The sequence below is a fragment of the Podarcis raffonei genome, chromosome 9 (assembly GCF_027172205.1).
Source record: "Podarcis raffonei isolate rPodRaf1 chromosome 9, rPodRaf1.pri, whole genome shotgun sequence".
NCBI lineage: Eukaryota > Metazoa > Chordata > Lepidosauria > Squamata > Lacertidae > Podarcis > Podarcis raffonei.
In genome coordinates this window covers 29,083,685-29,107,228 of record NC_070610.1, presented here as the reverse complement: position 1 = coordinate 29,107,228, position 23,544 = coordinate 29,083,685, and the positions used below count along the sequence as shown (strand labels likewise).

The window sequence follows — 23,544 nt, the reverse complement described above, 5'->3', positions numbered from 1 at the left end:
AAGCAGATTAATGAAAATCTCATACTCGAAAACAGAATACTATTAAAACATTTTATTTAATTATTTTTGTGCAGAAATATGTTTCGGTGCCAATAACAGAAAGGATGACATAGTTAGAATTGGCACACAAAAAATTCCTTGGAGGTGTGCTGCTACAAAATCACTACCTGTGTGGTCTTTGTATTCATCAGTACCAACAATTTGGAAATGTAATCACATTATGAGTGGGTAGCTTGCAGCAATTATCTGAAACACCTTATTGTTAACCATTACATTCCTAAAATGATCAACTTTGCTGTATCAGATTAATAGAATTGTAGGATTCCAAGAGTGTAACAGATATAATTCCAATGAAAATACTCCAGAGACGTTTTCTCTATAAAGATGTCAAGTGATTCAGAATGCACAACGGAATATACAATTACAGAAATAAAAATACATATTAAACTTTGAAAGGAGACACACATAACACAAACTTGAAACAAAAAATGGATTTCCTGCCTGAATTAAGCTATTTGATCTTTGCAATTAACATCTATTTAATTTTTTTAAAATGTAAACAAGAAGCCACGCTGCTCAATACTGATACCAGTGGGATGGAAACAGTAATAATAACTATTAATGAAACAAAAAGCAAGTTTCTACAATAGGCATAGGCAAACTCCGGCCCTCCAGATGTTTTGGAACTACAATCCCCATCATCCCTAGCTAACAGGACCAGTGGTCAGGGTGGGATGATGGGAATTGTAGTCTCAAAACATCTGGAGGGCCGGAGTTTGCCTATGCCTGTTCTAGAAGTATCAAGAAACAAAGGGAAACTAAAATTAGTCACTCATCAGAAAATATCAGATCAGAAGTATCTAAGTGAACAAGTACATAGTCACTTGGCACTGAAATGACAGCAAAGTTGGTATCTGACATCCCTGTGGGGAGCATAGACTGGATCTATAGTTGGAGTCTATCTGTCTCAGTCAATTGAGTCAAGCAAGGAAAGGAAACTCTCTGGACCTCTTCTGGTTCTGGGAGACAGAGGAAGGGGTGCCTGTTGCAGCAGGAGGGGGAGACATTGTGACTCTTCACCAGCATGTCTCATCTCTGCCTCTTAGCCTCCCTCCTTCCACTCTCCTGCTTCAGCTTCTGCATCTGATTCTGGAATCTCTGCCACCAACTCTCCTAGCACAATAAGCCCTGTTATCTCTTCAGCTTCCAACACCTCCTCTTTCCAGTCTTCTCCCTCTTCTCTCTCTGATCATTCATTGTTGTCCCACCACCACTCCCCTGGTCCTGAGCCTTCTTTCCCTGGCGATTCCCCAGCTGATTCCTCCCACCATTCCTCTGCTTCCAAACTGTCCCTGACAGGAGGCCACCATATTGCATCCTTGGCCCCTGGCTTTCTTTCTCAAGAGCAAAACTGCTTTGCTGCCATCTCAGTGCAGCAAATACTTAAGCATTATGAAGTGATCTGCAATACTTAAAGTTACTTTCAACAGTCCTTGCTGGCATGGCAGCAAAGCAGCAGTGGTGCAGGCACTCTCCTGGGGGCGACCTCTACCACAAAGGACTCAATCAGATACAACCTTTCAACACAAAGGCCGAGCTTTGTGGAGGTCTTGTTTTTGATGGCACATTTGATTTCCAAATGGGTTATTTATAGAGCTGGTGAGAGGAAAACTAGCTGGCCAGGCTGGAGCTGCTGAAAGCTATGTGTTTGATGATGTGACTTCTTTCTTAAGAAATCTCTTTCTCGTCTTGAACAGCATTGTTTAATGATGTGTGTCACAACTCCATCACTCAAATAAACATACTGTGAGAAAAATTCCACTCACAGGATTCTATCATAACTGTACATATTTGTGCACGTTACTTAATCCAGAATAACTGCCTCTATTTTCCCACTCAATCATCAAACACAGACTCATTTCACCCATAATGATGCATTATTCCCTTCTTAACTCTTTAATCCCTCTATGAGTACAACAAAGTCCTTAAAGATGTTATTAGTTAAATACTCAGCATTAAGGGATTTTGAGACTCATACTTTACATCTGGCTTTGGTTTATTCATTCAGGCACTGATTTATTCAGGTAAACTTGTAAGAGATCTTGATACCTATGCCATGTTTTTCATGCAGCTGAAGAATAAACCAGCTTTTCTTAACCAAAACTGGTAGAAACACCCTCGGCCATAATTTCATAAGCAAGCAGACACACAGACATTGTGTGTGTGTTTCTCTCTTTCAAATATACAGAGATATTGTCTCTTGACTAGCAAGAACCCCAGAGATGGATACTCTGATTCTTTCCTTTTGTTTTGCCTGGATTAGTAAAATTTGCAGGAGCTAATAGCTGGTTCCCTGTGTCAGGTGTGAGGAACCTTGTCCCTCCAAATGTTACTGAATTACAACCCCGGAGGGCATGACCCATAGCCAGGAATGATGGGAGTTCTAGTTCAGCAGCATCTGGAGGGCAAAAAGTTCCCCATCCCTGCCCTATGCAAGTGTTATCCCAAGCAAGGTTTAACATCTCTTAAATCCAGCCACTGTCCCACCAACACTTCCCTCCTGGCAAAGAACATGATTTGGGAAATGTCTTGTATCCACCCTTGTTTTCCCAAAGGGACTCTGTCCTCTCCCACTCATTGAATCCAGGCTTAGCCTGCAAAAAATACCCTGCTATATAAGGTGAAACAGCTACTTTAGGCTTTCTGTTAAGCAAGAAATTTTGTGCTTTCCCTCCCTTTTAAAATCAAGGTCTTATTTCTGCATCTTTCTGGCACAAGTCTTAAAAAATATACCTTAGCTGCAGCTGTGAGAAGATCCTGGAGCACTGAACACAGATTCTGTCCAACTCACTCGCCAAACTTCTGTTAAAGGTAAAAGTAAAGGGACCCCTGACCATTAGGTCCAGTTGTGGCCAACTCTGGGGTTGCGGCACTCATCTCACTTTATTGGCCGAGGGAGCTGGCATACAGCTTCCGGGTCATGTGGTCAGCATGAACCACAGCAATGCATGGAAACGGCGTTTACCTTCCCGCCGGAGCAGTACCTATTTGTCTACTTGCACTTTGACATGCTTTCGAACTGCTAGGTTGACAGGAGCACCCCGTTGCGGGGATTGAACCACTGACCTTCTGATCAGCAAGTCCTAGGCTCTGTGGTTTAACCCACAGCACCACCCGCGTCCCACAAACTTCTGTTACCTCTCCTTAAAAGAATTATAATGTATTTGTGAATCAAAGGATTAAATCTACCTGGAAATGGCTAGCAGACTTAAGGAATTGACTTCCTTATTCATCTGTAGTGGTCTAATTCAGAGCTAGCGAATAACTGAGCCTAGTGCCTGCCACTCCTGTGACAAGATGCCTCTTGGTTGGTTATTCAGTCAGGAAACAGGCTGGATACATGCTTGATCAGTCACAGCCAACTTTACCTGCAAAAATGCCCATAAAAATAAAGGGACCAATAAACTAGCAAAATCTTGCCATTGGCAATTATAATGAGGAATCAGCAACTTCAACTGATTTCAAGAACTGGGAATATTCAGTCAGACAATTTCATCATTGCATCATTAAAACAGCCACACAGTGCTAAGGAAAACCCCCAGGCATGCAATCCTATGCTAACTGTACAAATAAATACCTGCTCATTTGTGACCTTATAGCCCTTGATAGCTTCACCCTTGTATTTTTAATTCTTCCAGTTACTTGAAACTGTGATGCCAATAAAGGTATTTGATTGATTGATTGATTGATTGGATTGATTGATTGATTGATTGATAGATACCTGCTCATTTCACAGAGTTTTGTATCGTGACACTCTAACCCAGGTGTGAGGAAACTTTGTCCCTCCACAAACACAGACCATGGCTAGGGAAAATGGGAGTTCTGGTTCAGCAAGATCTGGGGCCCTTAAAATTTCCCATACCTACTCTAATAAAGCTAACATTCGAATGCAGCTGACACGTCTTGCTAACAAAAAGGATGGTATTGATCAGCTAAACTGAACATCAGTGAGCAAGGGGGAGAAAAATCTGTGCCAAGTCCTAAGGATGGCTGATTTATCTGGCAGTTATTCATTCCAAAATTAAAATAACTACAAGTCTGCAAGAAACAGGAGATTCCATACAATATATGTATCATTCCTATGCCTCTTCATAGCATACATTCTTCCATTCCTCAAGTGGAAGGAGTCTTCCCTCTGATAAAAGGCCTCATTCTCTTAGCATGACGACTCCTTCTATCAATGGAAGATTCTTTCCATTGAAGAAAACCTCTTCCATTAGAGGAAGAAAACCTTCAGATCCAACCCACAGGCTCCCTTTTATTATCTTATTCATAGAAACCTTTCTGTTATTTTTCAGTGTCTTGGTACATGGTTCCTTAATTAAGAGACTCAGCTATGATTTGGGGAACCCTCGGTTCATATTTCAACTCTGCTGTGAACCCACGAGGGGGCCTTAAGCTTTTTTTGCTTCTCATTTGTAATATAGTGAAAATTATACTGACACATTGGGCTGCTGTAAGGATTATGCCAATCTAATGAATGTTCAGCATGCTTCACATAGTACAGGCTTATTATTATTATTATTATTATTATTATTATTATTATTATTATTATTACTATTATTTAGTAGCAGCAACAACAGCAACAGCAGAGAAGACATACAGACAGTGATTTGCCATTTGTAAGAATTTTGTGTTTCCAAATTCCATTGTGCAGTGATAATGAGAAACTTTGAAGCTTCAGTCACACCCTTCATTTTTCATACGGCATAGGAGCAATAGGATTTATCCAAAAGTTTCTAACAGCTCATTAACTTATTAAATGTATCTCCTCATTCTAAGAGTGTATGAATAAATTAACTATAATACTGTACCTAAAAAAAATCAGAATTAAAGCATGGCTTATTATATAGCCATATACTCCAGACAGAATAGTAAATAGATCAATCTATCTGCTTCAAGCAAGCCCCAAAGGCAGATAGGGAAGATGGGAGCGCCTGCCTCAAATTCCCTATCTCCTTTCTTGTACATTCCCACCCTGCTTCCATTTCTGGTCACTGCAATATACTTGAGCACTTGTGTCACCGGCATGATCACCCCCTTTTGAGTTAGTTGGTTGGTTGGTTTGGCTGCCATGTTGAACAATGCGGACCACAACTGTCCTTCATAAACTTTTGCAATCTCCAAGCCTTAAAGAATGTGGTAAGCTTAGATTGCCCTTCTTTATTCCTTTGTCTTCATCTTTTGACAGGACTGAGCATGGTCTTGGGATAAAAGTTTATGTATCCTTTGTTGCCACAAAAAACAACTGTGGCCACTCCTAGCAATTTGATTTTTTTTGCAGTATTTTATCCTGTTGGGTTTTGTACTTTACTTATTTATCTTCTATGTGAATAGCCTATGGCCCAAGCATTAATAAACTACATCTACATATATCTTTTCCATAATGTGGAACTATATCCATGGATTTCCTTCATCACATACACACTCTCATGCCGATGCCATCAGAACCACTGATAGCAACATGGGAAATTCTCACACAATCTGTTTACCAAGGTAAAATACCTACACCACAAATACATTCTGTAAAATGGGCCGCAGTGACTGTGGAGACAGGAGACGGATACAGATGTACATTTTAGCACATAGCCGCACCTGATGTGTGGTAAAATCCTCCTTGTCCCTTGACAGAAGACTACAAAAGAACAAGCTATCCCAAGCTGGGCTCATCATAGGCCCTTTGGCCAACTTTTATGAACTCATCATTAAGTGTCTTCTTGACTTAGAGATTTATTGTAACAAACTGCACATGCAGAGAAAATTACCTCACGAGAGACACACAATTCAAGACACTATGAGCACAGCTAGAGCGGGAAAATCCATTTCCAAGTAACTTTGCTTCTAGTTAAACGAGGACGGGTCAAAGAGAAAGAGTCATGTCACAATGATTTCTACCTTTGAAAAGATTGTCTTTAATGTCTGATGCTGAATCAGTTGCATCTGTAATACATTTCATACATATACAGAAGTGCTTCAAACAAAATTTTATGCCCAAGAAAAACTTTTGGACTCTGAGTTGTTAAAAATGATTTTAAGCATTTGAAAACAAGTTAAGTGGATACTACTCTGGAATGGGAAAAACCACCGCCACCAACTGAGAGATAAGAGAGTTAAAGGAACTTTGCTAATCAAATTTTGAAACCCCTTATTGATGCTAATGTCATTCAGGGCCTAGAAATATACACAACATTTCTTTAATGAGAAGGTCATATGAACTGTAACATTTTTAAAAAATAAAAGTTTACAATGGTGTGAGGGATACAAATATTTTGAACTGAAGGGTGAAGAATTCAAAAAGTGTGTTACTCAACTAGGTGACCACCAGTAGCAGATGGTAGGATAGGGTGGCAGGGCTTACCTGACCTCCCGACAGCTGAATCACTGCTACATAGTGGGAGGTTGAGGCAGCAAGGAGGCTGGTACAGTGCAAACACAATGGCGGAGTCAAGCTGGCACTCCTGCCAATATGATTGCACTGCACTGATCTCCCCACCACCTTGTCATCTCCCTCTTGATAAACGGCAGTCACTCAGCTATCAGAAGGTCAGGTAAGTGTTGCCACCCCACCATGTCACCCACTGGTGGTGAGCACTCTGTTTGAACTGTTGCTAGCAGAACAGAGGCAGCCACAAGCTACTCTGAGCAAGTTGCCACCTTGAATCTGTTCACGACCCAAATGCAAAATAAAATGTGTTTCACCCTTGCCCACTGAGTTGTTTAGTAGGCTGGGAAATAGTAAACAAAGAGATTGCTGTTCTTCTACAAGGCTTAAAAACCACTTACTAGCATATGGCACAGTGGGGCTGCAAAAACAGGGACTGATAAAATGAATGAATGAATGAATGAATGAATGAATGAATGAAACAATTTATTACTTATACCCTGCCCATCTGGCTGGGTCTCCCCAGCCACTCTGGGTGGCTTCCAACAGAATATTAAAAACACGTGAAAACATCAAACATTAAAAACTTCCCTAAACAACAAAACATGGAAAAGAAAAGCAGAAAGGGTTATGTGAGGGTAACATGAATGCAGATAAAAAGTAGGAAAGATATCAAGGGCAGGATTCACTGCAGGCTAATTGTGACTAACTCCTATTGAAAGCAAAGGAGTGAAACATCATTCCTACTAAGGTCTATTGATTGCAACGGATCAAATGACAACTAGACTTTGTTGATTGTACTCACTTGTGCAAAGTGTAACTCTCAAAAGTTTAAAGAAAAGGTTAACACGTTAACATAAAAAAACGTTAACATTAAAAAAGGAAAATGTTTACAAATGTTTACATTCATAGAGGGAAGCATCACAATATAGGCATTAAAATGTCCCCCCACAAATCCAAATGCATATCTCACTTTATTGCCAAATGGCCTCGATGTGACTTACAGTGAAGCTTAAACAAACCCTGACAAAAATACAAAGATAAAAACCATAGGATAGAAGACATCTAATAAAAATGATAGAACCAGCACATATAGATCCCAATTAAATGACAGTTGAACAGCAGAAAGCTCATGAAAAGGGCGCCCCATACTGTTTAAGTGTATTACAAAGACAGAATATAACAGGACTGATTTTGCCTGTTGCCTCAAAGACAGCACCAAAGGAAACACCTGCCCAGGGAGGAAGCTCTATAGCTGGTGCCACCAAGAAAAAGACCCTGTCTCTGGAAGCCAGCCATTCTGAAGGTGGTTAGGGTGGCCATGTGTCCTACTTTACAGACAACGGCCCTTTATTTGAAGAGCTATCAAAGGACTATCTTCTACTGGCTCTTCAAATAGAGAACTGTTCTCTATTTGGGACATAAGAACACTCTACCGTCTAGTTTAAAGATGAAGAACCTTGAAACTGACCATCAATCCTCTGGGCAGCAGGCACATAGGTTATACGATTGCAGCCCATGATTGTGAAATTTATTGCATTCTGATGTATATGCACATTTTATGAAATTCTGTCTTTTTTCATCCACTTTTGTGGAGATACATTTCTTCTGTTTCTGGTGATGCATCTACAGCTACTCTATAAGGCGGAGACACTCAGAGGGAGGCCTCTGTTGTACTTGGAGGATTAATATATCAGCTAGCATGCATTGAGCCCCCCCAGTGATGCATTCCCCAAAGCTGTTTTGCTAACATCCCCCTCCAGGAGACTTTGAAAGGTTTCCAGAAACTTTAAAGAGGAAGTTCTTCATTTCCATGTGGCTCAAGTGACCAAAAACACAAGCTTAACTATGTCTACTCAGAAGGAAGTCCCAAAGAGTTCAATAGGGTTTGTTCCCAGCTAAGTGAGCATAGGATTGAGGCCAGTGGGTCATGTTCATTCATTTCAATGGGTGTACTTAGTTGAAAACCACCCAAAGGTTGCAATCGTATACACACTTACTTTTACAGACTGCAGCAGAAGGACAGAATGTTAATGACAAATGCATACATAGGAACAAGAGGCTGCTTTTTTAGAAGATCAGAAAAATATATCACTAGCTTGTGTGTGTGAAATAACACAGAGGAAGTAAAATATTAAATTTGATACGTCAGTCAGTACCAACATTGAATTGAAACCATTAAGGGGAAGGATAAGCAACCCTGCCAAAAACAAAAATTATGGGGTTTTTTACAAGTGGAAAATTGCATTCTAGCAATACACAATGTGCAGTTGGGGAGTTGCAACAAAACACTGCACTATATCCTTGTTGTGCGTGTACATTATTTGGGCCTGTAGCTGACAGCAAGGGCAGTCAGGAAGAGAGAGGGACACTGGATTCCCTGCTCCAACTTGAGCCTTGCAATTCTTTTTTTAAAAAAGTTTATTCAATTAATTAATCAATCAAATTTATACCCCACCCTTCCAAAAATATTTTTGAACATTTTAAAAGAGTGAAACTCATCTGAACTAGTTTCAGTGATTGGGCTTCAGAAAAGGTCTGCAAAAAAAGTTTAAGTAGTCCTCTTGTTTGAAATATTCACAGATGACTACATTGTGAGGACTACCTATAAGCTGTCCTCTTTTAGCCCAACCTGAAATGTAGCAGATGAGAGCAATGGATAACATGGCAGCATTGTTGGTATTCGGTCTGCTTTCTATTGAGCCCCAAACCTATAATACCTCTAGGAAGCACTGCAGGGTTGCAAAATGCCTACAGCAGTAATGGAGAAACTTGAGGTTCTGCAAATGTTGCTGGACTCCCAACTCCCCTTAGCTCCAGTCCAGCTAGCATGGCCAAAGAAGAAGAAGAGTTTGGATTTGATATCCCGCCTTTCACTCCCTTTAAGGAGTCTCAAAGCGGCTAACATTCTCCTTTCCCTTCCTCCCCCACAACAAACACTCTGTGAGGTGAGTGGGGCTGAGAGACTTCAAAGAAGTGTGACTGGCCCAAGGTCACCCAGCAGCTGCATGTGGAGGGATCAGGGATGATGGGAGCTGTAATCCAAGAACATCAGAAATACCACAGGTTCCCCACCCCTGACTTAGTCTGCTACTGTAGGGCTGTCAAAAGCAACTATTTTCCAGGAGCATTTCCTTCCATCCTGCAATTGAGGGACAATGAAGTACATCTACCTTGGATTTTACCTGAGCAGTAACTACCTGTCCCCCTGTCCTCAGTCTCTCAACATTCCATGCTACTAAGCAATTGAATTCACTTTGGGGGTTTCCTCCACTTAGGGCTTGTTTTTCGCCACTGTGGATTTTTTTATTAGTTTTGAGCATACCATGGGATTAATGATCCTCCTCTGTGTGGCTGGCACAGTTCTGGCTGAACAGGTGTAAGCATATGAAGATTTGAATTGGTACTAGAAGAAATGATGCCCGCATAAAACAAAATCTAATAAAAGCCAAAGAACTGCCCAACAAACATATGTGTATTACTGTCATCCTTCCACTGGCAGGCTAAGACCTTCTTATTCAGACAGGTCTTCAAAAACTTACGGTAGGTTCAGGAGATGCTAATCACATGGCTGCTGTCTGGGAAAATTACTGGTCTTAAAGGTGTTCTGATATATTTTAATTCTTGTTTTTATTACTGTGCATTTCATAATGTTGTTTTCAAATGTTGTAAGCCCCCTTGAATCCCAGCTTGGGAGAAAGGCGGGAATGGAATATTTCAAGTAAATAAACAAAATGCCATGGTTACTATTGGCCAATAGGTGAAGGAGTGGGAAAGAGAAATGGATAATAGTAAAGAGCTAAAGGATTTCGGAAGCACTGAGCATCAAAGAAAGAGATCATGAAGTGACAGCTGGGGAAGGAAGGAAGAATGGTTGGCTCCCTTTGATGGCAACAATTTCATCTAACCTTTGGTTCAGAAACAAAGAAACTGCTAGACGTAAGGAAATGCAGCCTAATTTCATGCACATCTTATGCTACATTTAACTGCTTGTGCGTTGGGAGCTTTTTATAGAATACAAGACTTTGAGTTTCAGAATTGAATAGTAGGCACACTTTATAAATTATATCTTATATATAATAATTATATATTTTATGTATGCGCCTCCCTGCACGTTCCAATCATCATCTGGGGCCATGCTGAAAATCTGCCAATCTTGTCAAAGGGTACAGCCTTTTCTGTTGTGGGATGCCATGCCAAGTAGTGCAACCGACCCACAAATATGGAGGTGTGAAGCAGGTACCTCAGGCAGCAGAAACGCAAGAGGTGGCATCCCTACCTCCCCTGTCCAACATTTCCACCACCAGTGGAGAAGCTATACTTTGCCACTGCTCTCCTGCCATCCCTGGGGTGGAGAGAGGCTGGCAACAAAGCTCTGCAGAATGTCTCCCCTCTTGCAGAGTCAGCAAGAGAAGAGGTGTTCCACCATCCAGCTTTACAAGGGTTTTGCCTTGAGGGGAAGTCCTTGTGGTGCGTCATGATGCCCCCATCAAGGAGTTGGCAGCAGGGCATTTCATGTCAGGTGCAAATATGTTTCAGGCCACCCTTGCCAAGAAAGGTCCATCAGGCCTCATAATTCTAATGCTTTTAGTGGTTGTTGGAATTCCTCGACTCCTCAGTTCTGTCATTTTTGTGCTACTGAAGCTTGTCAAACAGGTTTCAATTTCAAACATATGCATGGGTTAGTGGGATTACAATTGTTCTGTTTTTATTACTATTTGTTAGCCACATTGAGTCTTTTTTGTAAAAACAGGTAGAATGGAAACTTGTAAAAATAAATAAAATAAATAAAAAAATATTATTCTCCGTTTTGTCTACCCGCAGACAAAATTCAACCTCTCAGAGCATCAACCCACCCCCTTGGAAACATACACAATGTTCTTACCATTTATGCTACTGGGTGGTAGGCAAGTTTGAAACACAAATGCTCATTGCCATCCACTGTTCATTTGCTTCTCTTCAGACCCTGAGTCTGTGGGTTAGGAGTTTGTGCTCTACAGGTAAAATGGCGTTTCTGATGATCTGGGTGTTTCTTGAATCCTCCATTTTTGTTGAGGATCTCCAGAAGCAGTTCAAAAGGCACCTGTAAAGACAAGGATGTACTTACTCCAAAATGCAAGGCGACAATAGCAAAAAATAATAAATAAATCTGTTTCTTATGAAAAATAAGACATATTATATATAAGACTAAAAACAGAATTCAATTTGTACTCAGAGACCATCAAGAACAATGTGGTTGAAAGTGGCAGCTTGTGGTTTTTCCTTTCAATAGCATTTCAACTCTGCACCAGGCATTGGTTTTTCAACAAATACCTATGCAAAGGAATTATGCTGATATTCAAAATATCACACATATTTTAGAAAGAGAGAGAGAGAGAGAAAGAAACCCAGGTCCAATTCTACAAGCCCAGAAAATCGAGAGGCTTTTCTTCAATTTTAAAATCAGGATATTAATGTAGACTTGCACGTACTTAGAATCATAGAATTGGAAGGAACCACAGGGGTCACCTGGTTCAACCCCCTGCAATGCAGAAATCTTTTGCCCAATGTGGGGCTCAGACCCATGACCCTGTAATTAAGGCTTTCATGCTCTATCATGGGCTTCTTATTACATCTTTAAACAGTTCATTAGAATAAAGTGAAAGCCAAGCTCCACAATCAACAGAATCACATAGTGCAGCTCTTAAGACTATCCTTCTGTTGGAGATGGAAGATTGGAGACTCAAATGCCCTCCCATGTTAACGAAAAAGGAGATAAAAGTATATTAGATAGGAGAACATTCAATTATGCAATCTCCTTCCTGCAAAATGTCCAGGAAAGTTGTCTTGCAGGGATGAAGAATCTGTGGTCCTCCCAGGGTTGGACTCTCAACTTGCATCGGCCCCAAACAGCATGGCCAATGGTCATTGAAGGTGAGAGCTGTAGTCTAGCAATATCTGGAAGTCCCCAGAGTCCCCAGCCGTGTTGTATTACATGATCCTGCTGATCTTATAGTTTGGGTACACCTTGCCTGTTTCTGTTGTAAACAAAGGCCCAAAGGCAAGCCAAGCAAACTGAGGTAGGCCTTCAGAATTTCTTCCACTTTCTAGCATGAATTTATCCCATTCCTCTGTCAGCCTTAACTACGTTTAGCACTGCATCTAATGCTGCCCTTAGAAATCACAGCCAAGAAATCATAGCCAATCCTCAAAAGAAGAAGGAAGGAACCCTGGTTTGAATTACCCCTGGTTAGTAATGACACAGATACAATGCTAAACCATGGTTAAGGTGGTTGAGGGAAGTGAAGATGGGGGGGGGGGACTTGCCCAGAGAGGTTAATCAGCCATATACTTACAAGGGAACCTTAAAGTGATGCCCATTCAAAAGAACATGGAGTCATAGGCTACAAAGTTGGGCCAATTGACATTCCAAATGACAATAGTTAAGGAGAAGGTTTAAAGCAATCAACATTGTGTAACTGGGCTGCGGTGTCTCAATCAAAAGGTGCAAAGGAACTGGGAACTGAGAATGGGACAAACCTACCTTGAACGCACAGAACGCATCTTGTTTTAGAGGGGGAGAACAAGAAAAAAAAAGTCTCCCCCTCTTTGCGCAACGCCCCTTCAGCAAAGCAGCAGGAGAAATGGAAGGGGCTCCGTTTCTCCTACCACTTTGCTGAAGGGGCGCTGAGCAGAGAGGGGGAGAATTTTCCCCCCTGTTCTCCCCCTCCTATTGTCCGGTGCGTCCTATGGTCCGGTGCATCCTATAGAGCGAAAAATACGGTATTTTGGGTTGCTTTGTGCTTTATATCAAGAATGTGCAAAAAGAATGAGCTCAGTCCCTCCAAACTAGAAAAAAACCAACCCAACAACCCTACATTAAATTAACATATTTCAAATAAATATATTTTCTTTTTTCTGATTGAGCCTGGAATAAACCTTTTTGCTGTATGTCAAAGCTTTTCTGTGAATGGGTTTAAAGCTTGCGTTCTCATTACGGAAGGATTCTAGTGTGACAAAAATTAATCTGGATATTATATAAAAAGAGGGATTTCCCCAATCTTGTGTGTACTGTGGATGAGTGTTTGTTTTTGTATTTAGCAACAGCAGATTACAGCAGCCCAGTGCCACCCCCAGCCTGTGCCAAATGGGAGCAACAGGAAAAAGACACAAGATATTGCAAAAGGGGGCATTGTGCCTGAAAGCAGCAAGTCCATTCACTGTAATAAAATGCCAAATGACTGAACCCTGTTCACCCAAACGAGGGTATTTTGGGTGTGCAAGGTGTGCAGGTCTAGTCACTAATAGTTCAAATATTTTTAAAAATAATAATAATTGAATAATCATTCTATAGAATGTGGTGTACATTTGCTCCATTCCTTTGTTCTTGAGGTTTTGCTTACTTTGCATGAATAACAATGAAGGCATAAGGATATTAATATTCAGAGGAGAATATGAACAGTGTTTAAATATATCTGACATCATTCCTGTTTTGTGGAACCTGCAGTCCTATACAGACTTACCTGGGAGCAAAAGTCACAGAACGCAGTGAGACTTACTTCCAAGTAGGCCTGCATAAGAGTGCACTGACAGACATCTAACATGCAGGTACATGGGATAATACTCCTAAAAGGGCGTATAACACAAAAGCCACCAGGGTGAATACATCTTCACAGGCCATACTAGAGCCCACTTTCCCTCCACAGCCTGAAAGTGAGACTCCTCCCTCAATTCTGCAATTCCAGGCTGTTGGCAAAGACTTCTTAGCCCTCGACTGAGATAGCTCAGTCAGTAGAGCATGAGACACTTAATCTCAGGGTTGCGGGTTTGAGCCCCATGTTGGGCTAAATTTTCCTGCATTGCTGGGGTTAGATCAGGCTTAGACTTAGATCAGGCTTCCTCAAACTCGGCCGTCCAGATGTTTTGAGACTACAATTCCCATCATCCCTGACCACTGGTCCTGATAGCTAGGGATCTTGGGAGTTGTAGGCCAAAAAACATCTGGAGGGCCGAGTTTGAGGAAGCCTGACTTAGATGATCCTTGTGGTCCTTTCCAACTACAATTCTATGATTCAGGCCATTGTTAGGCCAGCTCTTAAGGTTGATGTGCTACAAGTTGTGCACACTTGCCCTAGCTCTTTTTCATTTGCTCTTTTTTTTCCTCAACTCCAGGGATCTGATTTTAACCTATCAGCCTGATATCTGCATAGTAGTGAATCTCCATAATAGAGTGAATGCCAAATCAAAAGAAGCAAAGATGAAGCTAGCATGTGCTGAATTGTGGTTTCTTCCCTCCGACTGGCAGACAATCTGAAGGTCATTCCCATTGTCCCCTTTTCTGGCAGGGAAGAAAGGAGGGACTATCAAATGCACAGGATTACGTTACTGCTAATTAGAAACATTGGAAGTTCCTTATACCACTGGTCCATCTCACTCAGTATTGCCTGCACTACTGGTCTTCAGCCACCATAGAAATGTATGGTAAAAATGGAGAATTTGGGTCCCCAAATGCATATTTGAGACAAAGGTGGGTCCCAGGTCAGAAAGGCTTAAAGATACTGGATCTACACTGAGTCACAGTAGCTCTCCAAGGTTTCAGGCAGGGCATATTTTCCCCATAATAGAGTTACTAGGGATTGAACAAGAGACATTCTGCAAGCAAAGCAGAGTCTCTACTGAGCTACACAGACCACCTTATTGTTCTTTAACCACTCCTGTGACCTGGATCTGCCCAAGAAAACAGTTCCCAGATGCATTCTGGGAGGAAGCAGCCATGTCTGGGTGTTAAGTCTGTCCTGATTCTTTTACCACAGAAAGATTACACAAAGGTTTGCAGACTTCTCAGGGCTTAGTTGCACACAAGGCAATATCCTACATTAATATTGTTTCTGTGTAGCAAACACACACTGTGGCAAATGCACAAGTCTATTTCACTATGTTTGGTAGTACATCCCTGCTTAGAGAAACAGGCAAATACTCAGTTGACTAAATATATGTCATTTACACATAGCTTTTCTATATTAAAGTATTTTGTGCATGAAGGGAAACAGACCTGTGCTTTGCATGTGGTGTAGTCTTCAGTTTTTCTGTGATGCTGACAGATGTCCAAGACCCACTCAGCAGAGGAGGTAGGGTGGGGTGTTGGAATGCATCAGGTTAGCTTACTGTATTTCTAAATAATTTATAAATAAATACATTATGATCTAAACAAGGGGAGGGTCACAAGACCACAAGGTTCGTAGTCTAAAGTTACCTGACTTGCACCGCTAATTTCCCTGATTACCATGAGCTACTGTGTGAGCTCTCAAGCCACAGGGGAGGAAAAGCTCATGGAGCTGCAGAAAGGCCAATATGGTAGTCCAACACTCGCAGGTCACTCCGATCTGAAGATGGTGGCCCATGTAGGCCATAAGTACATTCTGCAGTGCAACCAATCCCTTTCATGGGCAGTAAGGCTATATAATAAAAAGATTGGGCATCAACTAACTGTGAGAACTTCACACAGTACATGTGTCAGGATACACCCAGAACTCTATACTTGGAACTCCAAGAGTGAAATCTCTCTCTCTCTCTCTCTCTCTCTCTCTCTCTCTCTCTCTCTCTCTCTCTTATCTTCTCTCTCTCTCTCTCTCTCTCTCACACACACACACACTTGAAAAAAAAATATTTTTCACTTTCTTATTACTGATTATAATTTCACATGACTGGCCAGGCCTCAGATTGTTTCATGAGACAGTTCATACCCAAACAAGGGTTGGCTAACTGCAAGTTCTTTCTCTGGTGTTGGGCTAAGGAGAAGTAGAGAAAGAATGGAAAGACACTTTCAAGAACACTAATATGGTTGAAAGTTTTTCCCTTCCCTCCTTTCCTTCAACCAGCATTGCCCAAATTATTAGCAGTAATTGTGAAACAAAAATTAGCCATTGAATTCAAAAGAAATGTTCCATTCTGGCATAACGGGAAATGTTGTGTTCTATGGGGTTATGTCATTTTGGAAATATGCCCGATAAAGAGACATCTAACCACAGATACCCATGGATCAATAATGGTAAATCAATTGAGGACCTCTAGGCTCAGTTTTGTTCACACATCAATATCCTTATGCCTTCTATGTATCCTCTGCAAGTTGTAGAAAAGTTACAATCCAGTAGACATGAAGGGGGGGGAATGAGTTATTCAACCTGGTAAATCAGATCAAATTGGAAGCCCATGTACCCACAAAACCCTTCCTATCCCATACATGTAAACGGAGGCAGCAGATCTTTTGTGTGTGTGTGTGTGTGTGTGTGTGTGTGTGTGCACGCGCGCACGCACGCACGTGCACGCGCAAATCTGCTTGTCCCCATTTGAAATGAAGGGGGCAACCCATACATGCAAGACCTCACTGAACACATCAATAACAGGGTTCTGGTGTAAGCAACTACAGCGTGGGGAGCACTTGCAAGCAAAAGGGACTGGACTTTTCTCCTGGGTTCTGTTAAATCCAAAAAGAGATCAGATGAAACTTATTGACAGTCAAGTACATTAAATAAAAGAGGATCCTACCAGTAGCATCATCAGCTCCTTTGTCTAGAAGAGCATCTACTGAAGACTATGAAGTCCTGTGACTATGAAGGAGCTCTTTGTATCAAGAGGCGCCTCGCTTGCTGGGACATAACTTCTTAGGAATACTGACTCCTCTGTTTTGAGCACATTTTGGCTCTTACTTATGTTCTGACTGCCGGGCTGGAGAGACCAATTCTTGTCAAGGTGTTTTTACGGCCTTTCTACTGTGCTTAGTCCTGTCTGTCTCTCTGTTTTATTAATCCAAAGTCAATAAAAGAAGTCCAGATATCCACTGTGACGTTTTCTTCAACCATTTTGCAATGAGATACAAAAGGATCCCCCACTGACCACTACCATCTCCAAGTTGTCTTAATCTGTGTTTCCTTGGCAGAGGAGCAAAAGCAATCTTCACTGAGTTACATTTTCTTCAAGAGGCATCTTCTGTTCCTCCCTCACCTGATCCATGTGGACCAGGCCAGTCAATGTCCAGTTTTTCACAACGGTAATGCCAGGTTAATATACAAAGTTCCATTTTGACTCTGCAAATAGTTGCATTTTCCTTGTTGTTAGCAAATAAAAATAAAAGGATAGATGTATGTTGTATATAATAAAATTATGATTATTCAAAGCATTAAGTAGCACCAACAGAACCAAATGAAAATCCTTGCTCATACACCCACAAAATGATAATATACTCTTCAGCTGGTGTGCAATTTCACTAACATTGGTAATCCTAACTTGCTTTGCTGTTAATAGTGTGTATTATCTTTTAATAGTGTGTAAAGTTGCACAGATATGCACATGTGTGACTGAAGACTTCAAAATCACAGAGTTTATAACAGTTACAGCTTAATACTATATTTCAGAATGTGACAGCAAATCTCCCACATGATAAGAATAGCTTATTTATTTAACAAAATGTATATACCACTTGATTGTTAACAAAAGCTCTAAGCCGTTTGGTGGATATTTGCTTTTAAATACTTCCCTCTTTTCAATAATCTACAAACCAAAAGTGTCTTAATAAAAGAGAATATCTTTATTCTTTCAGAAAGCTTAATTAATTGAAAGCCTTTTAAATGCCATTTTACTGGAACTTACATAAAAAGTTAAAATTGCTATATTAGAGCAGAGGAAGACAGACCTGTTCTGCTTATTAAGTTAATTATGGTTGTCACTTTCCCAAGACCTACTAAACTGTGGTTGAAGATCCCAAGAATTTTGTATCTCACAGTTGTGTACTATTACACTTTTAGTAGTTTGCAATATTGCAAAAGAAAAGAAAAAAGAAACACGATGCTATCGAGCAAGTAGACATGTGTGTGATAGTCACTGGTGAGAGCAACATGTCTCTTAAAATGGGGGAGCTGTTCCTTGAACAGTGGTAGCTTTTTCTAGGAAAGCCTGAAGTCCAACTGACCATCTCCCAGCCATGACACCCCACTCCTGACCCCACAGGTTCCGGCATGTAATTAGAACAAATATATATGGGTATTTTCACACAAGACACTCAAGAGCACTCAAGTTTCCCTTGTAATCTCTGTGTCACACCAGGATGCTAGTTCACACATTAGGCAGAGTGGCCTTGCCCACTGGGTCAAAGGCAAAAGATTGATACGATCTGCTGGCTAAAAGCAGTTAACAGAGCAGCAGTCCATCACATTTCCCAGACAGGAGTTTCCCAAAGAGTACACATGCCTGTGTTAGATGTAGATATAAATCATCTTAATTTGAAAAGCATAATGTGTGAAGTGGCCCTGACTTGTACATGAGGAAGAGAATCCTATTGCACATTCTAGCCCTTGCAACTTTTGCAATTGCATTACAGGAAGCAGCAGCAATTAACCTCTTGGGTCAAACTACCCTGTGTCCAGATAAGCTCTCTATAAGTTGAGGCAAACTTCCTTGCCACAACATAATCAAGACTATTTCAGTTCTAGGAAAGAACACCCAAGGAACCATGATACTTAAATACCATTCTATAAACTGAGCTAGAAACTGGTCCATCTAGCCCACTATGATCGTCTATTGAATCACAATCAGGGGAGGTCATCCCTCAGATAATCTGACTAGCTCCACCACTCATTTAAGGCCCTCCCACTTAGGAGAAGCTTGATTTGGTGAGTTCTAGAGAAAAACTCAACAAGACATTAGAAGCAGCAAATGATTCAACCCTGTGCTCCATTTGTGTATGTGCCCATCGATTTCATACAAGAGTATTTCATATGTCACCTGCCTTAGAATAAAAGAACATTCATATAGCAAGTAATGTGCAAGATATACATAAATTGCCATGCATAATGATCCCATAGGTTTAATGTTTCCCATATTCATATATGGTTTGCATGCCCTGAGAAGCTGCAGCCAACCATGATTTCTCGATATGCATATACACACTTAGTGTGGAATGCACAGACTGCATTGTCCCACATAAGAATCCATACATGGTTCATGTGTTATTTGCAACATGGAAGTGTTTTCCATGTAGAAAATAATGAAATGTATGCAGCAAGCCCAATGAAATCTAAAATAAATGTTCAAACGCTGAGAAAAGCAAACACTTTTGTTGTTCTTATTTCATATATGTAATACAATACAATGTTTATCATTCTTCATGTACATCAACTTCCAAGTGCAGAAATCCCTCTAACTTTAATGAACAGCTTCAGCAGATCTCAAAGGGACAACACTTTTAATGCTATGGGTTACTATATCCAGACTTAGTTATGATTAGAATAGACTCACAGAAATCTAAGCATTATTATGTCTGAATCCACCTTTAAATATTCTCCTTTATTCAACCAACAAAATTCTGGCTATGTCATAATTAAAAGAACATACATGTGCGGGGGGGGGGGATTATAAATAAAACCCTTTATTATTTTCACAGCAAAAAGTGCCCACAACTCATTCAGTAACCATTTAAGTTAGAATTATTCTAGAAGACCAGAGAGTCCTGAAATTAGCCCTATGGCCATCACAAAAACTTCAGGCAAATGGGAGAGCTTTGCAAAGTTGTCCTCAGGATCTAATTATCTTGTCTTACCAGATTTCAAAAACAGCACAAACTCTGCCAAAGGAAGGTCTCCGGGTACTACTGTCCAACAAAATCCTGCCATTCCATTAAGACTACAAACCAGTGCTTTGCAATATTGGAAAGGGAGGTGGAGAAATGTGGAAGCAAATTTTCTGCCCGGTCTGCTGACGCAAATCCTTGCACGTGTTTCGCCGCTCTGTGGGTTGTTTCCCCCCTCCCTCAATGAAAGTTTAAAAGCGGAGTTGAGTGCATAGATTTAGTATATGTGCACACCAGCTGGTCTGACATGATATAAAGCAGAATGACTCTGAAAGAGAATTTCCCTGTCTGTCTAACCAATAATCCATAAACTAAGGCAGATTTGTTCAAGAGACCATCACTGATCTTCTCCTGCCCCCCCCCCCGCCTAAAATCTGTGTAGCTATCAGATGGTTTCAGTCGTTAAACGGAGTAAATAACAAGTGGATAGAGGGCAAAATGCAAAATGAGCTTATCACCACTGAGTTTACCTCAGCACCAGCTTTACGTTCCTCGAGTTTGCAGAGTTATCTCACAACCATCACGCCTTCATTCCGCACAAATATTTTCAATACAGATCTATTAAAAAGTATCTACCAAAGAAAAACAATAACGTAGACTCCATCACTCCGGACAACATAAGTATTCCCCCACCCCACCTCGGGCATCGTTGGGGGGAAAACAATTCTTGTCTTGCTCTATGCTAGATCATATATTGAGCCGGAACTTTAAATAGCAGCTGGGGTTGTGGTGTGTTATTTTTTGTGTGGCTGTCACTAAAAATACACGCTGCCTCTTGATCACTGATCTGAGGTGAAACCATCACATGCACCGCTTTCGGCATCTGTCACAAGCTGGAATTGCTGCCTTGCAATGAACCGGGGAGCAGCGGGGGTCACTCTTTAAGGGATGCAAAGCCGCGTCAAAGTTCTAAGGCGAATCGCCGAGGAAAGGAGGAGCCGGGAGGATGGGCAAAAGAGGTAAGGCAATATCGTTTCCCCCCACAACATTCGCGCGCCCATTCTGATATAATCTCCCGGCAAGGATAGCTTCGTGCAATCGCTCGCTCTCTGCCTTTGCCCGACAGCGCTGCTTTCCCAGAATGCCCCTCGCCGCCTGCCCCGCACTATTCGATTGAGCGTGGCAAGCAAAGCGCACGCACGGCTCCTCCTGGCGCGCCGGAGAAACTCGCCGTTCCAATCACAGCAAACGAAGGAAGGGGGGGTCGTGCATCAACGCCCCCCCCAAAGCATACACCAAGAAAGGAGGGCTTTGCCATTCTTGCCCGCTTTGCCCCCTCCCCTTTCCGCTCCAGCACAGCCCCCTCCCCAACTGCTGCTCGTAGGCACGTCCGAGGCGATTCTCCTGGTCTTCCTTCCTTCCCTCTTTTTTCCTGGCTTCTGTCCTCCTCCTGGCCACCCCGCCTTCGCCTCCCGATTCTCACCCGCGTTCCTCAGCTTCTTGTTCCTGTACACGGACAGGATCACCAGCAAGTTGCCCAGGATATCTACCACGATGGTGAAGATGAGGATGGCGGCCAAGGTGGAAGCCACCCAGGGGGGCCTGTCCAAGGTGAGCCCGTCCCGCGGCGGGGAAGAGCCGTTCAGCGCGCTCCCATTGCCTCGCATGCTGCCCGGAGGGAGCCGCGCACGTCCCAGGGGCTGCGAAGTTTGGGGAGGGAAGGTGTGATGCGGGGCAGGACGGGGCGCCCGCCGCCAGCTGGCAGGGAGCGTCACCTTGGCTGTGCCCTAGCCGGCATCAGAGAGGGGCTGCTTGGAGGGGGGCACAGGGGAGGCAGCAGGATGCTAAAGCGCCTCCTTCCCCCCCTCGGGCTCCGCCGCGATGCCAAGCGGCCAGCCCGCCGCCGCCGCCGATCCTCTCCTCTCCCGAGCTCCTGCCATCGCCTCTTTGCCCGGACGGGGAAGTTTCGCCCAAGTGTGCATGTGCCACGGCGAGTTACTTTTATAGCATCCCCCGCTTCCTCCTCCTCCTCCACATCCTCCTCCTTTACTCTCCGCGCGGATCGCCCGCCCCGTCGCCGCTGCTGCAGCTGCAGCCGCCATCCACATAGCCAGCCCCCCTCCCCAAACAGCGGCAGCCCCCCCCTCCGCGCCGCCACCACTGTTGCCTCCAGGTGACATCTAGCGTTGGCGCCTGGCCTCCCCCTCCCCGGACACGTGCGCTGCGAGGGGATTCCAGCTGCCGCCGAAGCGGGCGACGTAGCCACAGCTCCTCCAGCAGGCGCTCGCCGGAACTGGCGCCTCCATTCATGGCAGAGTTGTAAAGCCGGAACGTTCGGGAGGAGGGAGGGTGAGCGCGCGCGCGTGCCTCCAGCGCAGCCCCATTCATTCTTTTCCCGCTTTCCCCATTCATTCATTCGCGCGTCCGCTCATTCATTCTTTCGCTCATTCAGAAAGCCAGCCAGGTTCATTCACGGATTTGGAGGTTGCAGGTCGCGGAGGGACCGTTGCCACCTGAAGCTGCGACGGTGCTTTATAACCCTTTTAACGACTTTTTGTGCACGGGACTGGGAGGGGTGGCGTCAAGAAGACGAAGGAAGGAAGAAGTTTGCCTGGCTGCTTTTTTTCTTTTTTTACAAAAATAATACTTTGGATAAATATCAGTTTAATTAAACACTTTCCGGATTGGTTCTCGACGGCTGGAAGCTTTACAGAAGGAAGCACGGGCTGCCTGGAAGCGAGGAGAGCGGCAGTCAGTTCTGATCAGGCTGTGCTATTAAAAGCTCCTCGTACAGTTATTTGCTCAGCATGGGGGGTGGGAGGGAGGTACCTCGGGACCCGAATCCCCCAGAGCAGCACGTGCATTCGCCTCACAGAGGAGGGGAGGGAGGAGAGGGGGAAAACAGCAGGGGGAGGACAAGAAAAGACTGCCTCGTTCTCCATCTCCCCCTCCCCTTCGGACTCGAAAATATATGAGAAAGGCGGACTTTTTCTCTATCCTCCTTTTGGAAAGCAACCTCATCTACTTCCCAAAGTCGGAGATAATATTGGGGGCATTTCCTCTCTAATATCAGTTTCCCCCAGATTTCCGAAGGCAAATAGGATTCCATTGCTGAAACTTAGAAAAGAGGCTACTCCTCCCGCTTTCTGACCACCACCCAGAATAGCAACGGGACAGAGCGGGGGGGGGGGTGTAATGTAAAATAGGGGTTCTTACATAGTAGACAAGATGGGCGCACTTCGTGTATTGCTAAGTGGGAGTTATAAAAAAGACTGGTTGACATTAAAACGTCGTGGAAATACGGTTTTTCCCTACTCAAGGAGAATGCCAGCTGTGTTTGCCAGAGGTGTGTGTTGTTAAATACTGCAGTAATTAATATTCTCCCCCTCCTCACGTTATTCATACAGCCCTAACAACTGATAGCCAATAAGCAAGGAGTCGATTCTCTTTTCTCTCCTGTTTCAAGTCTGTTTGAGAAAACGTAGAGGAAAGTCTTATACAGAGCACGGCATACAGTGTTTAACAGAGCACTGTTTTAAATAGCAACATTTTAGCCAATTAA

The 23,544-nt window shown here is 42.7% G+C and overlaps 1 protein-coding gene across 1 annotated transcript in view; it reads right to left on the bottom strand.

Moving 5' to 3' along the window:
• The window catches only part of MTNR1A (melatonin receptor 1A), a 75,015-nt gene extending 52,997 nt beyond the window's left edge, over positions 1 to 22,018 (bottom strand). The window contains exon 1 of the mRNA XM_053402395.1: positions 21,466 to 22,018. Within this exon, the coding sequence (XP_053258370.1) occupies positions 21,466 to 21,649 (184 nt within the window). The 5' untranslated portion in view covers positions 21,650 to 22,018. The remainder of the gene's footprint in view (positions 1 to 21,465) is intronic.
• Between the last annotated feature and the right edge of the window lie 1,526 nt (positions 22,019 to 23,544).